At 56.3% G+C, this 15668-nt stretch overlaps 6 protein-coding genes across 6 annotated transcripts; 4 read left to right on the top strand and 2 right to left on the bottom strand.

Annotated features, from left to right (window-relative positions):
- Positions 1 to 244: 244 nt before the first annotated feature.
- EsH8_IX_000157 (uncharacterized protein) lies at positions 245 to 1295 on the bottom strand (the record flags this gene model as incomplete). Its single annotated transcript, XM_083266493.1, has 2 exons — positions 245 to 962; positions 1054 to 1295. 2 exons carry the CDS (start codon positions 1293 to 1295, stop codon positions 245 to 247), a joined length of 960 nt encoding a protein of 319 aa, XP_083130058.1.
- A 1857-nt stretch (positions 1296 to 3152) lies between these two features.
- On the top strand, positions 3153 to 5383 carry EsH8_IX_000156 (S9 family peptidase; the record flags this gene model as incomplete). The annotated part of the gene is made up of 3 exons (XM_083266492.1): positions 3153 to 3644; positions 3711 to 4658; positions 4715 to 5383. 3 exons carry the CDS (start codon positions 3153 to 3155, stop codon positions 5381 to 5383), a joined length of 2109 nt encoding a protein of 702 aa, XP_083130057.1.
- A 676-nt stretch (positions 5384 to 6059) lies between these two features.
- Positions 6060 to 8798, top strand: EsH8_IX_000155 (glycoside hydrolase family 2 protein; the record flags this gene model as incomplete). The annotated part of the gene is made up of 3 exons (XM_083266491.1): positions 6060 to 6190; positions 6247 to 7652; positions 7723 to 8798. 3 exons carry the CDS (start codon positions 6060 to 6062, stop codon positions 8796 to 8798), a joined length of 2613 nt encoding a protein of 870 aa, XP_083130056.1.
- A 199-nt stretch (positions 8799 to 8997) lies between these two features.
- Positions 8998 to 10191, bottom strand: EsH8_IX_000154 (PI31 proteasome regulator N-terminal-domain-containing protein; the record flags this gene model as incomplete). Its single annotated transcript, XM_083266490.1, has 2 exons — positions 8998 to 9947; positions 10008 to 10191. The coding sequence occupies 2 exons, from the start codon at positions 10189 to 10191 to the stop codon at positions 8998 to 9000; spliced, it is 1134 nt and encodes a 377-aa protein (XP_083130055.1).
- A 504-nt stretch (positions 10192 to 10695) lies between these two features.
- Positions 10696 to 11536, top strand: EsH8_IX_000153 (DNA-binding protein; the record flags this gene model as incomplete). Its single annotated transcript, XM_083266489.1, has 2 exons — positions 10696 to 11277; positions 11336 to 11536. The coding sequence occupies 2 exons, from the start codon at positions 10696 to 10698 to the stop codon at positions 11534 to 11536; spliced, it is 783 nt and encodes a 260-aa protein (XP_083130054.1).
- Positions 11537 to 13063: 1527 nt separating this feature from the next.
- Positions 13064 to 15390, top strand: EsH8_IX_000152 (uncharacterized protein; the record flags this gene model as incomplete). The annotated part of the gene is made up of 7 exons (XM_083266488.1): positions 13064 to 13222; positions 14159 to 14212; positions 14281 to 14440; positions 14530 to 14620; positions 14680 to 14803; positions 14854 to 14945; positions 14997 to 15390. 7 exons carry the CDS (start codon positions 13064 to 13066, stop codon positions 15388 to 15390), a joined length of 1074 nt encoding a protein of 357 aa, XP_083130053.1.
- Between the last annotated feature and the right edge of the window lie 278 nt (positions 15391 to 15668).

Below are 15668 nucleotides of genomic sequence, written 5' to 3'. Positions count from 1 at the left end.
TGTCCCGGGTTCCCCGGTCTGTCGTCTAGATGCCCCCAGTAATGACCCGGCGGCTGCCATGCTAGGTTTACCGCCTCCCGGTCAACCCTCTACCGAAAAAAACCCAAAAACGCCGACCCCATATGAACCGATTGCCCCCCAAAAAACAAAGGGTACTAACAAACAGGGAAAATAAACACAAAACACAGTTCGTTGCCCCTCATCTCAGTTCAGGTCAAGACGTCCAACAAGAAAGTAAACTTACTCATGGCGTCTTCTCCACCTTGTCCATGAGGCTCAGCCTCAATTTGCGGTTGACGACGCCGCCGACGCCGTAGGCCGGGATGATGCGGCAGATTCTCGCCATGGTGCTGATGCCCCAGTTCTTGGCGACGGCGTTCCACCTGTCCCTCCACGCGACGGGCGTGGCGGCGGCGTTGGGGCGGTTGTAGACGTCCAGGCCCAGCAGGTGCAGCGGGGTGCTCACGAACTGCACCATGGCGGGGGCGGCGAACTGCACGACCGTCAGGCCGCTGACCTTGCGCCGGAACTCGTCGCTCATGCGGTCGTTGAGCCAGGGGCCCAGCCGGGGCGGGACGTTGAAGCTCGCGAAGATGGTCATGCAGTCGCGCAGGCCGAAGAGGGCGTAGGAGAGCATGGTCACGGGGCGCGGGGTGGCGCCGGGGGGGCCGAACATGCGCGCGAAGACCTGGTCCTTGTACATGCAGATGCCGATGTTGGCGGCGCTCGAGGCGGCGAACTTTGCGGTGCCGGCCGTGACGTGATTCGCGGGGCGGTCGTGGACGGTCGAGGAGGCCGTGTCGAGGGTGTTGGCCGTCAGGTAGGTGCCGCCGTAGAGGGCGAAGATGAGGGCGAAGGGCTTGCTGAGGACGACGTGGTGGGGGCGGAGGAGGAGCTCTTTGAGGCAGGATCGGATGGACTCGCCGAGGCCGCGGCGGCCGGACGCGTTTTCCATGATGGAGCTGTTGGTGAAGGGTCAGTCGAGTTCGGTTTTTTTCCCGGTGTTTATTAGGGGGCATTTTTTTCTTTTCTTCGTTTGTATTTTCAACTTACCGATCAATGATTGATACCAGAGGAGCGACCAAGGCGCCGGCGCAGGCTGCGCTGAACAGGTCGGCGCCGAGGCGAAGGCCCAGGTTTTTTGAGTTCCATTTGGCCTTGCTCTCGCGCATCTTGGCCTCCATCTCGACCTTTTGGCTAGTTGCCAGGGCCAGCGGACTCGGGGGGTTGATTTTCAGGTCTGGCGCGACCGGTATGGGAGCGAGCCCCTCTGGTCTTGTATCCCTCTCAGCCATATGGCGGGTGGGCTGGGTTATGTCGAGCCTCGGAACGAAGGCTCTCACGAAGTCGGGGTCTCCAGCTTCGCGGGCTGTGACTCGAGACCTTCTAGTCGGGGTGTTTTTTTCTTCCCCTCCGTTCCTCTTTTCCCCCCTGTTTCACTTCCTACTCTCCCAATGTCGGTTTGCGACGGGTATATAAACACGGCCGAACGGAAGGTGACGTATATGGGCTGTGTGTGTGACGTCGTTGAGGCCGGCCGGGAGCTAAACAATACGGCACGAAACGAACGGGAAGAAACCAGACGACGGGATGCCGGTCTTGGGGTAGGAGAGGGGGCGGAAGGGTGTGAGGAGTAGCAAAAAAAAACTAAACCAGACTGGACGGGTAGCTACGGGGGGAGCTATGAATCCATAGTGAAAGAAGCAGACCGGAGCAGAGCAGAGCTTCGGTGCTGGTGCTGGGAAGGACGCGCCCAATTATTGTGTCTCTCGAGGAGACCCTGGGACAAACGGTGGGAGCGTCTGGTGAAATAAAGTGGACTTTTACGGCATGTTTGGACGAATCGTCGGTCGAAAATTTCAGCTTACTGGGACCGAAGTCGGAGATAGTCGGTACGACGGGCCCCGAAGGAATGGGCATGGCTGATGGGGGATACTGTATAGCGTGGGATCGCAGGCGGGGGGGCAGCTGGCGGTGGCGTGTTATCTTGGCCCGAGTGTCCGGGAGAGTTCCAGTAGGCTGCTGGAGCCTCTTTTGGAGGAGCCTGCACCACAGTTTAAAAATGGGTGAGTTGGGGGGAGAGGGATGTTTGGAGCCGCCGGACTGGGGGGATTGGGATTGGGGGACGCGAGCTTGGGCGAGGAATCCTCGTTTTAGTGAATGTGGGGGTCAGATTTGGGGAGAGGAAGGGGCCGGGGGCACAAGAATCGCATGATTGCAAAGCGGGTTTTTCCCTTTGCCCTTCGGACATGCACCTAAAGGGACCAAACGGGCAAGCATCCGCTCCCACGCACGTACAGTAATTACCTAGTAGGGGGAACACGAATGCTAGTGTAATTATCATGTACCGCGATGCAGTGTGTCAGGTACTATGTAATGGGAATGCAATGTACCTAGTGCACCTTACCGAGGATGGGTCCCTCGTCGGCCACCAGTGCAGTTCCCCGTCCGGTTTGCTTCCGGGAACGTGTCTTGGCTGAACAAGCCTTTGGTTCAGAAATAACCGGGGGGCCGCGTGTTCTCGTCGCTTGAGGCACCCCCTTGGCAGATGCACCAGAACGCTCCTACATATGTAGACTAGGCCATACCGCTGTGTAGGCGGGCTAGGCTGGACGGCCATTCTTGGCAAGTCGGCAGCATTGCTGCGGGGGTTGAGGCGGGAGCCGGAAAGAAAGATGATGTGCGGTTATGTATGTATGGGATGGGTTTGATGCCAATCCTTTTTTGGGGGCTGCTCTGCTCTGCTTACACGAACATCAATATGGGCAGGTCTCGATGGCACTGTGCCTGCCTGCCTATCCCTGGACGAGCGCAGAGCTGTGGCGCAGATTCGGCTGGGTTGTTGCCTCTTCTCCCAAGGGGGAAGGTAGTTAGCCAACCCAAAGCCACCGAGTCCCTGGAGCGCTGTCGCGTCCCCAAAGCCAGTGTGCGTCAGCATCATTCGTATACGTCTAGGCTGTCGGACAGAACATTGTGCTTTGGTTTTATTTCGTCTTTTGCTTTCCAAAACCTGGACTATTTCTCTGATCCCATTCCGTCGACATACGTATTTTAGTCGGGCTTATTCTGTCGTTGTTTCTTCGCCCGGTGCTATTGTGCTCAACTCGCCCGCCACCTTCATTCGCATCTCGCCATCATCGTCGTCGGCCAAAATGCGCGTGGCCAAAGAATTCACCGCCGAGGTGCTGCTGAGCGCCCCTCGCCGCGGCCCTGCCGTGCCAAGTCCCGACGGCACGCTCATCCTCTACACCCAGTCCGCCCACAGCTTCGAGGCCAAGAAGACGCTCCAGGAAGTTCGGATAATGAACATCAAGAGTGGGGCGTCTGAGCAGCTCACCGACGATGACAAAGTGCACGATGCCCTATGGGTGCCGGGGACAGCCAGCGATATCATTTACCTAAAGTCGGGAGACAAGGGTACCACCCAGATATGGATTGCTAATGGCGCCGACCCTGCCAAGGAGCATTACGTCGCTGCCGAGTATGATGCCCCTATCAACACCCTCAAGGTTAAGGCCCTCGAGGACGGCAGCGTTGCTTTTGTCGTTGTCGGGTTGGTCGGACCCGATGGTTCCCTTTTCAATGACAAAATCGAGGAGAAGAGATCCACTGCCCGCATATTTGATGACTACCGTGTGAGAGTTGTAAGTCGCCGCGGCCACCACGCAACAACAACAACAAGAATGCATTGTGACTAACTATTGCGTCAGTGGAACGAACTGTACAAGTCACACAAATACGCTCTCTGGTACTCGACGCTTATCAATGCGCATGGAAAGTGGGGGGTTGCAGGAGAACTGCACAATGCCATCAAGGGCACCCAACTCGAGGCTCCGGCGGGCATGTACGATGTGTCTGACCCGGGGGGCGGCTTCGATGTCACCGAAAAGGGCATTACCTTCATAGCCGAGGACCCCGGCCTGACGCCCGACCTTGCGCGTGTCTCGCACGTCTACTACGTTCCCCTCAGATCCTTCACGGCCGCTGCCGCTGTCAAGCCGAGACCTATCGTCATGGGCATCTCCGAGGCCAAGGCCTACTATGACAACGTCAGGTTCTCCCCCGACGGCTCCAAGATTGCCTTTCTCTACTCCCCCTACAGCAATCCGATCGACATTAGGCTGTATATTGGGCACACGAGCTCTTTTGGTGCATACGACGTGTACAAAATGGTCTTCGGCAAGGGGCCCAGTCTGCCTCCTCGGAGCTTCGAGTTCGCGGGCAATTCCGATGCCATTCTCCTGGCAACAGAGGATTGCGGACGAGTGAAGCTGTCGCATATTGAGCTCCGTCACAACGCAGAGCCGACAACGCTGGTACAGCATGGCGTAGTGACCGCCTTTTACCCCCTGAAAGAAGGCAACTATGATAAGATTCTTGTGACGAGTAACAGCATTGTCGACAGCAGCCTGTGGCAGATTGTCGACGTCTCGTTGGATACGGAGCCGACGGTGGTGTCGTCAGCCACCAAGCACGGCGCCAAGTATGGCCTGTCTCATCGCATGGTTTCCGAGTTCTGGTACGAGGGCGCGGACGAGGCCGTCGTGCACTCTTTCATCATCAAGCCAGCCGACTTTGACGAGAACAAGAAGTACCCTTGGATTTTGTTGCCCCACGGCGGGCCTGAATCGTCTTGGCTCGATTCGTGGTCGACTAGGGTATGCCAGGCCATGGTCCTCTCGTGATTTCAATGACTAACGTATGACAACCACAGTGGAACTTCGCTCTATGGGCTCAAAAAGGCTACATCCTTGTCGCGCCCAACATCGCGGGTAGCACGGGCTTCGGCGTCGACTTCACAGCCCGCATCTACCGCTCCTGGGGCGGTGCTCCCTACCAGGACCTCGTCAACCTGATGGACTACCTCAAGCCGCTTCCCTATCTCGACCACGACCGCGCAACCGTGGCCGGCGCCTCGTACGGCGGCTACATGATCTCGTGGATGATGGGGCAGGACCTGATCCGCCGCTTCGCGTGCGCCATCTGGCATGACGGCATCTTTAACCTTCCGGTATTCATGATACAGTGCGACGTTGTCGATGGTGGGCCGGACTTCGGCCGCTCGCCGTACCTGTGGGACAACCCCGAAGAGCTCGAGAAGTGGAACCCGGCGCGGCCGGACCTGCTCCGCAACTGGAAGCATGCGCCGCCGACGCTGGTGATTCACAGCGAGAAGGACTACAGGTGTCCCATCACTGAGGGGATAGCCGCGTTCAACACGCTGCAGGCCCTCGGGGTAAAGAGCCGATTCCTGACCTTCAGCGACGAGTGTCACTGGGTGTTGAACCCGGAGAACTCGAAGGTGTGGCACGAGACAGTTTTCGATTGGATGGAGAGGTTCACAGGGGAGGAAGGAAGAGGCGCACTTGAAAGGGGAGATTAAATGATACATATAATGACATATACTGAGCGACCCTGATATTGCCTCCAAATTTCAGCATGCATTTAGATTAACTTCGGGCCGAGGCTCAACCTGCAACGAATGTTTACCACTAAATATTGATTAGAAATATAGCAATATTGTTCAATTACTTGCGATGAACATGATCATAAAGCTGTTTGTTGTTCTCGCTTTGGCCTGTTGCGTGTGCTTAGCCGTGTAATTCGGACCCATATGAATCCGGCCAAACTATAGAGGTGGTGAACCGGGATTTTAAAGCACCGTGTTGAACGCCAGAAGTGGATGCCCCCTCCGATCAATGGATCTTCATACCTCCGCCTACCCCCATTGCCTTACTTGGCCAACCTTGGGACCCGCGCACTATTGATTCGACGACTCCAAGACGATGCGGGCGGTGCTAGCCCGAGCCGCACGACTCCGTGCCAATCGGGCTACTTGGGACGCCGCGAAGCTCCTCAAAATGCGGGGTGCAGTTCACCACCCGACCCCGGCACTGGCCCCCGGTGAAAGAAGATGGACATCGTGATTTCCTTGGGGTTTGGTGTATGTGCGTATATAAGTTTCAGGGAGCTCATATGAATGTGAGATTTGGCTCGCTTGATTCCAAAGGAAAAGAGCAAAAAAAGGTCATACACCTCCAACCAGTCCTCCAGCCAAGATGGCCATCCTCCGGCATGAGATCAGCAGCGGCTGGACTTTCAAGCAGAAGGACGACGATTCAGAAAACCCGTGGCTTCCCGTCCCAAAGATACCAAGCCAGGTCCACGTCGACCTGCTGGCGAACAACAAGTGAGCTAGCCCTCCCGAGCAGAAAAGAATAAGTTGACTAACACAGACGCACCCAGGATCCCCGACCCGTTCCTGGACATGAACGAGCTTGCGGTGCAATGGGTCGCGGAGAAGGACTGGGTCTACCGCGCCGAGTTCCCGACGCCGGCTGACTTCGCGGGCGCCGACGACGGTGCCGCCGTCACGGACCTCGTCTTTGAGGGGCTAGACACCTTCGCCACGGTCACGCTCAACAGCGACCGCATCCTCGAGTCGGACAACATGTTCCTCGAGCACCGCGTCAATGTCTCGCGGCGCCTGAGGAGGGACAGCGCCAGCAACGTCCTGGAAATCGTCTTCGACTCGGCCCTCCTCCGCGGGCGGCAGCTCGTCGAGGAGCACACCCACGAGCACAGGTTCATCGCGCGTCAGACGGAGCAGGGCCGCATTCCCGTGAGGAAAGCGCAGTACCACTGGGGGTGGGACTGGGGTCCCATACTCGTAACAGCGGGAGTGTGGAAGCCGGTCTTCCTGGAGCAGTATGTCGCGCGCGTCGACGACGTCTGGGTTAAGAGCGAGCTCAGCCCGGACCTGAAGACCTGCTCCGGACAGATCATCGTCAAAACCGACGGCTCTGGCGCGGAAAAGGTAGCCGTGGCTGTCAGCCTTGACGACGAGGTCGTGCTGGAGATGAACCTCGTCGTCGCGGAAGACGGCACGGCGCGGACAGACTTCCGGCTGGACGACCCTCGACTCTGGTATCCCTTTAACTACGGTCCGCAGACTCTCTACACCGTCAAGACGACCCTCCTCCACAGCGACGGCACCGTCGTCGACGCCGTCTCCAAGAGAACGGGCTTCCGCCGCGCCGAGCTCATCCAGGAGCCCGACGACCTCGGCAAGTCCTTCTACTTCCGCATCAACAACATCGACGTCTTCGCCGGCGGCTCCTGCTGGATCCCCGCCGACAGCTTCCACTCCACCATCTCCGCGCAGCGCTACCGCGACTGGGCCGCGCTCCTCGTCGCCTCGAACCAGAACATGCTGCGCATCTGGGGCGGCGGCGTGTACGAGGCCGGCGCGCTGCTCGAGGCGTGCGACGAGCTGGGCGTGCTGGTGTGGCACGACTTCTGCTTCGCGTGCGCCAGCTACCCGGCGTACCCCTCGTTCCTGGCGAGCGTCGAGGCCGAGGCCAGGCAGAACCTGCGGCGGCTGAGGGCGCACCCGTCCATCGTCATCTGGGCGGGCAACAACGAGGACTACCAGGTCCAGGAGAGGTACAAGCTCGAGTACCGCTTCGACGAGGACAAGGACCCGGCGTCGTGGCTCAAGTCGAGCTTCCCGGCCCGGTATCTGTATGAGCACCTCTTGCCCAAAATCGTCGAGGAGGAGAGCCCCCACACGGTCTACCACCCGAGCAGTCCCTGGGGCGACGGCAAGCCCACGGCCGACCCGACAGTCGGAGACATCCATCAGTGGAACAGTGAGTCCGACCCCCTGACACAACCGCACCATAGCCTCTTCCCCCGCATACAAAACTAACAGATATGCAGTCTGGCACGGCGCCATGAACAAATACCAGGACGCCCACCTCCTGACCGGTCGCTTCGTCAGCGAGTTCGGCATGGAGGGCTACCCGCACCTCTCCACCACGGCCGCGATGCTGACGTCCCCGGCCCAGCGCCGGCCGGGCTCGATGGCGCTCGACTTCCGCAACAAGGCGTACGACCACGAGCGCCGCATGATGACGTACATCGCCGAGAATTTCTCGGTCCGCTACGACCTCCCGCGGTTCACGCACCTCACGCAGCTGATGCAGGCCGAGACTATGGCGTTCGCGTACAAGGCGTGGCGGCGCGACTGGGGCGCGCCGGGCCGCCGGGGCTGCGGCGGCGCGCTGGTGTGGCAGCTCAACGACTGCTGGCCTACGGTGAGCTGGGCCGTGGTGGACTACTGGCTGGTGCCCAAGCCGGCCTTCTACGCCATCGGGCGCGCGATGCGGCCCCTGGACGTCGGCGTGCGGAGGCGGGTCGACGAGTGGACTAAGTGCCACGCCGACCCGACGCTCGGGGCCCGGGGGACGGACTTTGAGGTGTGGGTCGCGAGCGCCAGGGTCGACGCCGTCGCGGGCGACCTCGTGGTGAGGTTCATCTCCATCGAGACCGGGAGGGAGGTGAGGGGCAGGATCGAGAAGAAGGTCGTCGCGGCAGCGAACGCGACGACGGAGGTTGTCGAGAAGCAGGCAGTCGGGGTGCCGAACGCCGGGTTCGGGGATGCGACGGTGCCGTTCCACCCCGAGCGGGACGACCCGTACGTGATCCACGCGGCGCTCTCCGTGGACGGCGAGGTCGTGGCCGAGGACACGGCGTGGCCGCAGCCGCTGAAGTACCTCGAGTTCTCAGACCGCAAGGTGCGTGTGGTGGCCAGGGGGGGCAAGCTGGTTGTGTCTGCGGAGCGGCCGGTGAAGGGGTTCATCATCGAGGAGGAGCGGGGGATGAAGCTGAGTGACAACGGCTTCGATCTGGTGCCCGGGGAGGAGAAGGTGGTTCATGTAGAGGGCATAGACTTCGAGAAGCTGCGGTGGACGTATCTGGGGGCGACCGAGGCGTCATTGGGGCCGCCTTGTTAGACAAGTCTTGGCGAAGCGATCGCGAATACACAGAGAAGGTCACCAGAAACGAGGCAGGCATGCTTCTTAGTTAGAGGGGGATTGAGATCCATACTGGACTTTATTTTTTTGTCATTTCTCATTACGGCGTAACATTAAAACTATATAGACAGGTTTTGCTTCGTCTGTCAATCTTTCGTGCTCTCGGCAACCTCGGAGACTAAATAATGTCGCCGCCAAACCCTCCGCCAAAACCTCCTGGCCCTCCAAACGGGTTTCCTCGTCCACCACCGTGTCTGGGGAGACCGCCCGGACCGATCGGGTCCCATCGAGCTCCCGGCGGCGCTTGGGGGTCGAAGCCGCCACCTTGGCCACCTGGGCCACCTGCACCACCGAATAGGGGATCATCAAACGTCGGGTGCATTCCGCCGCCGCCTCCAGGACGAGGAAGACCACCACCACCGATGAATGAGGGCCTCAGGGGATCATGCGGTCCAAGACCCGGCGGGTTCAAGTCGTCGTGGCCAATGTTGTAAGGTGACCGACCCGGAACGCCCAGGGGCCGGGGTGGTCTGTTGACCTCATACTCGTCCTCGAAACCAGGAGGAGGAAAGTCTCCGGCGGGGAAAGGACGTCTGGGAGGCTGGGCAAGAGGGTCGTTGATTGGGTATGGGCGAGCTGGGTCGGGCAAATCGCCCGGGGATGGCCGTCCGGGACGGCCGGCCTGGGCGCGGCCTTCCCTCTGTGCATTCTCCGCCGCGTCGCGGTCGTCGGGCGACTCCTCGTATCCTTCCATTTGCAGCTTTGGGATAAGCTTCTGGATGATGTTGGTCTTGAACTGCTCCAAGAGGTTGTTGATGGCAGACTCGGACACAAAGGCCTCTTTGAGCTTCTCGACGAGGTCGCTCCTGTCTTCGGTACCGTCCTCGGTGAGGGTGATGCGCAGGGGCAGCTTGGCGTTATTGACGAAATCCTTCGTCGTGATCTCGAATCTGTGGATGACGTCGTGGCCTACGGCGAGCCCGCTGATCTCAATCTTGCCGCCGACCTTGCTGATTCGGACGATGGAGGTCATGGAGGATTGCTTGTGGGCGTAGACAAAGCGGAGGGAGCCATAGCCGGCGTTCCATGTCGAAGGTAGTCGCGGGGTGAGGCTCTGGATTTCTTCCTCTGCGCCGGGTGTTAGCTCCAGGGGCACTTGGACAGGGCGCGGGCAGGGGAGAGGCGTACCTATCTTCTTCTCCTCGTCGAAGCCGAGGAGGCGAAACTTGAGGGCAGTCATGGAGGCATGGGCGAGAAGGGCTGGCAGCTCGTAGCCGCTGCTGATGTCAGAAGTGGTGTCCCCTTGGGGGTGCGTTGGCAGTGCGTCTGCCATCAGCTGCAGTATCGACTGCGAGGTAAGTGGATTCGCCATCGTATGCTTGTACTGATGTGGGACAGAGATGTAGGCTTGTGGATGAGTGGTTGCTGAGGTGAAGATTTTGCAAAGAACTCGGAGGAGAACGTTGACGATTAAATAGGCGGCGATTGAGGCTTAGGAGGTTTCGGGCCTTGAAGGTCGCCTACCTTTGGGCTCGAAAATGGAAGTGGATGAACAAGTGCTGGGGGAGGGGGCAGCTAAGCTCTGGTTTGCAGCGTGGGCGGTGCAGAGTGGCGTCACAGACGGTTGCCTTCAGCCCTACGGGTGGGGTAACCGACCCCTCATTGCGCCCAGTCACCTGATTTGGCGTCGATAAGGATTTATCCCATCACGTCTTGTCGCGCTCGTCTCGCCTCCATCTTCATCCTACCCCCCCTGCACACATCTAGGCTCATGGGCCCCGTCATCATATCCTGCAACACCGTTTTCGCTGTCGCAGTTCAGCAACTCTAGTCTCCAGGATCTTGTTAGGCCTGGGTGGGTTGACATATTCGAACCATGGCCTCCAGCTCTAAGCCGCCAGACTCGGTCACAGCCCCTCCAGTGTCCGTCCCACGTCCGCAGGCCAGCACCCTCCTTACATCTTTCACGTCCTTTCTCACCCTCACAATTCACACGATATTATATCACAGACGCCTATATCCACAGCAAACATTTCTCATGACCAAAGCCTACAACCTTCCCGTCCCGCAATCCCGTCACCCAGGTCTGTGCGAGTGGATCAACTCAGCCCTGGCCGCGATTCAGGACCAGCTTGCGCTTGGAACCGTCTCAAAAGTCTGCATCGTCACACATTCTCCAGAGACAATGGCTGTGATTGAGAGATGGGTCTTTGATGTTGCCAGCTTCCCCACCTGGGCTACTGGCAAGGGCAAGGAAAGGCTGGGTGCCGCGCAGAGGTTCCAACGACGAGAGGAAGATGACGACGATGGGTCTGTCAATTGGGTCGATGTGAATGAGGCGTATCGAGGTGCTCTAAGACGCATCGCTTACGCTGGAGAGATGAAGGGTCCTTTACCCGAGGGCTGCACCTTCACACTGGCCGTTGAACTACGGGATGAGGCGCCAGCGCCAATAGGGGTAGGCATTGGGCTCTTTCCTGTCATCCGATTTAACCGTATGCTGACCCTCAATGTAGCATCCCCAACCGTGGATTCCTTCTGAACCCTCCCTTCAACCTGCGTCAAAGACGAAACCAGTGCCAGGCGCAAACATTGGCGGCGCCTCCACGACACCACTCCGCTCCGTCGAAGCTGGTCCTCTTTTCTTCGAATGCTGGGTTGAGGAGGGCACATCCGAATCCCCGCCCCCCTCAACTCAAGATTCCTACTTTTCATGAAGGCAACTTTTCTTGCACAAATTTCTTTGTCTCCGAGCCACTGCTGTATGATCCCCGCATGGCGCTAATGCTGTGAGACTGGCCCCCAAACATCGAACAATAGCCATCCACTGGAAAAGTACAGCCCAGGACCGCTAACAGTGAAGGGGCCTCCACTGTGGTGCACATTCCTCCATGTACTACAATTAAGCTAAGGACATTTTGGCCGGAATGGTAAAAGTCCTTGTAAGCGAGCCATATTTGAGCCCTTGGCCCTGCCCCATCGAACTCATGATGCCCATTTCTCGAGTCATGCCGACCACTGAAGGAAAACATTGCAGCAGTTAACTGCTGCCTGGAAAATACCAGGGCCCTATGAAATTTTGGTCCTTGCACATGAATAAGTCTTACCATCGGCGCTTGATGGCAGTAGCGAAGAATGTGCAGCGATGGAAACTTTCAACAAAGACTAGCGGGGCGAAAGGCGTACTTATCTTATACTAATGCCCCAACTTTTCTTCCGAAGGGGTGTGTTGAAAGCCCTAGAAGGAGACTTTATACATACCTAGGTAGTGGTTGTGAAATGGGCGGATAGTAAGGGAGGGATGATGTTATGCAACTGTGAGCCATTGCGATTTTAGTCTTAAAACTGGCGAATATCAGTTGTTATCAACAGAACTGATGCATTTCTGCTTCTGGGACTGTATTTTCTCGATCGAGGGCTCATTTGCTACTCCTACTGCTCATTGAATATTCATCCATGAGCCATGGTCCTCATTAAGGCGCTAGGCGCCATTTTCCATCTTCATGAGGAATGGTGAGGAGCCCGTTGTATCTTTACGCCTGAACAACGTACGAGTAAGGCATGGGCTCGTTTAAAACCCAATGGCATCACTTAAATTATAATGCTTTCAATATTCATTAGCCTATAATTTTTAGTCTCAGCGGCGTCACCCCGTCGGGCTTTTACCGACTCAAGGTAATTCGCAACGGCAATTTGCCGCGGAGGCAACGCGACGTTGGAAGGGTGTGGGGAATTGCCGCTATTTTGTATGGCTCTGGTTCATGTTGGGGGGTTCATCACGTCTTCTACCTAGTCGATGTCGCAAATTTGGCCAGAAGCGACGCTTCGGGTCCGGCAACTGCAGCCCGTCTTAAGCTACACCTGCGGCCATGATCCGACAAGATTGATAAGAAATCCGACTCGAGAATTGGTAGACCCTGTGCGAGACGAAAACCGGCATGGGAATACCGACGGGATAGTTCATCGCAACCCCTCAGTCCCGGACTGTCGACATACTCCACCTTTTCCCGCCACCATGCAAAGCACGCAAAGCACGTCTTCGTCTCCCGCGTTGATACCATTATGCAGGATTCTTCGATCATTGTCGCTGCACTCCACTGGCACGGATAATTGGGTGCCATATAAAGCACCGTGCCGATAATCTCCCTCGGTCTGCTCCCAATGCCAAAGTGGAAACCGCCGGCTGAGCAGCCCTTCGAACCGATTTCTTGCTACACCGAAGCTTTTTCAGTCATCGAATCAAGATGGGCGTTCCAGAGACGAATCCCATACAGGTGGCAGCAGATGCCTCGAAGACTCGGGCTGTCGGCTCTGATGATAAGTTATCGGGGTCCGATGGCGACATTAGCCCTGTAACCAGTCACCCGAAAGACGATATTGACCCTAAGGAAGAGAGAGCATTTGTACGTGCACAACAAGTCCTCGCAGTGATGGGCGCATCTCTAATTCGTTGGACAGGTCTGGCGCCTTGACTTGTTTTTCTTGACCATCGGGTTCTTGGGATATATGTTCAAGTATGTAAAATGCTGCCGGCCAATTGGTGTCTTACTCTCGGAAAACTAACAGCGTTCCTAGGTACATTGATCAGACAAATATCGTGAGGACCCTGTTTTTCTTGGCGGTAGTCGATCAAAAAAGCTTATTTTATACACTAGAGCAATGCGTACGTTTCTGGAATGAAAGAAGACCTCAATTTAGTCGGAAACGAGCTCAATTACTTCACGACTTTCTTCAAGTGAGTTTCACAGTACCCAATGAGGACTTGCATAAAACTCTAATAGTGGTTCCTGCCGCACAGCATTGGATACATGGTCATGTTGTATCCTTCGTGCATCATCATCTCTCACTTCGGCCCGTCAAAATGGTTGCCAGCCTGCGAGGTAAATGGAACACATACCGTCACCGTTGAAATTTTTACCAACAGCCCTCACAGCTCATTTGGGGTATCCTCACATGCTGCTTATCGGTTGTCAGCAGTTCCAAGCAGGTATGTCAACCCCATGCAATCTTCTTCTCAAATTAATCAGTATATTGACATTTACTAGGTTTATGGTCTCCGCTTTCTCATCGGTTTCTTTGAAGGTACCGCATGGCCAGGATACTTCACTCTCATCAGCCAGTGGTATATGCCTCACGAAGTAGCCCTGCGTATGAGTCTCTACAACATTGCGCAGCCTGCAGGCGCCATGTTATCCGGCGCGATGCAAGGCGCTCTTTCTACCAACTTTGAGGGCCTGCATGGGCGGTCAGGCTGGCGATGGGCATTCATCATCAATGTGAGGCGCATTCCGGAATCTTACGTGGCGTCAATTTCAACCAACTAACCATTTTCCTTACAGGGTGTCTGCACCATTGCTGTTGCTCTTGCCGCCTTCTTCATTCTTCCCGGCTACGTATGTTCTTTCTATTCCTTACTTACACCAATAGGTGCAATCGAAACCGAAGCTGACTTTTTGAACAGCCCGAGCGCCCAAACCCTCTCGCCAAGTTCTACTTGAAGCCTAGACACATTGAAATCGCATTGGCACGTGCCCGACGCGTCGGCCGCAAGCCGCAGATCGGCATTACGCCCAAATCGTTCGTGCGATGCTTCTCGTTTTGGCAGTTGTGGGCATTTGCCAGTAAGTAACCAAGACCTGAAAGTAACATCTGGATTCACTCCTTGTTCAGTGTTTCGTGTGAAAAAAATCAATCTGACCAATGTTTGTAGTTGCGTGGCCCATTGGCGGCAACTTTACCCCTGCCAGTTATTTCAACCTGTGGCTCAAGTCATTGAAAAATGCCGATGGAACTGTGAAATAGTAAGTTCAGAGAAACAACATAATCCTTCGATGACCACATGGTTGACACATTTAACCAGCTCCGTCGCTATGCTGAACTACTTGCCAATTGTCGGGCAAGCCGTTCAGCTTGTAGCAGAGCTGCTGTTCAGCGGCTTCAGTGACTACTTTGGCGTTCGGCTGCCTTTCTTGCTGCTTCATTCGGTAAGTCACGGACAAACCCCAAACTAAGCCAGTTGTCTGACGTTGTTTAGGTCATCAACATCACATCTCAAATCATTCTCATTGTGCGTCCGAGCAACCAGCAAGCTTACATGGCTGGCTGGTATATGAACTATATGGGAGCGTAAGTAGCGGCCGGCTAAAGGTTTCTGGTTTCCTGACTAACTGTTATTAGTGTTTCTACGATGCTTCTCTGTTCCTGGGCATCCGCACATCTGCAAGGAGAGCCCGAGGTGCGCACCGTTCTGTTCGCAAGCGGTACCATATTGGCCTACCTGATGTCCGCATTCATCCCCATTGCAGCATTTCCTGCATCTGAGGCACCCAACTGGCGCATCGGTTCCAAGCTATACCTCGGCTTTGCTCTTGTTTCTACCGTGGTGTTTATTGGAATTCATTTCGTCTTCAAGTGGGAGGAAAAGAAGAAGGCGAAGGAAGCCATCAAGGAAGAGACAACAGGCGAGCCAGACAACGCGAACTCTGGCGTCAAGTCTGGAACGACTGATGAGGAAGATAGCAAAGATTCCGCCAACAAGGCACTGGGGAACTTTCAAGATAGACCTCAGTAGCTGTTACTGAGCAGGGAGAATTTGCTCTAGCACAAATATTGTTGTGCGAGCTGATCCATTAAACAAGCCCGTTTGGATCATTATGTTAGCTTGAGATACTCATGGCATGCCAAGTCACTCGAAAAAAATATCCAAGCCTTGTCCCTGTTATTTCTAACCATCTTTGAGCCTTTAAGAGGACTAACTCAGCTGGCAAGTGCCATCATGTCACTCAGGTGCGGTCGGACCACCCGCCGCATTAAGGCCGGGTGAGCCGGGTGAGTCGGGTTTCAAGAGTA

Source organism: Colletotrichum jinshuiense, chromosome 9 (assembly GCF_051148585.1).
Source record: "Colletotrichum jinshuiense chromosome 9, complete sequence".
Lineage (NCBI taxonomy): Eukaryota > Fungi > Ascomycota > Sordariomycetes > Glomerellales > Glomerellaceae > Colletotrichum > Colletotrichum jinshuiense.
This window is presented reverse-complemented; position numbering and strand designations above follow the sequence as displayed.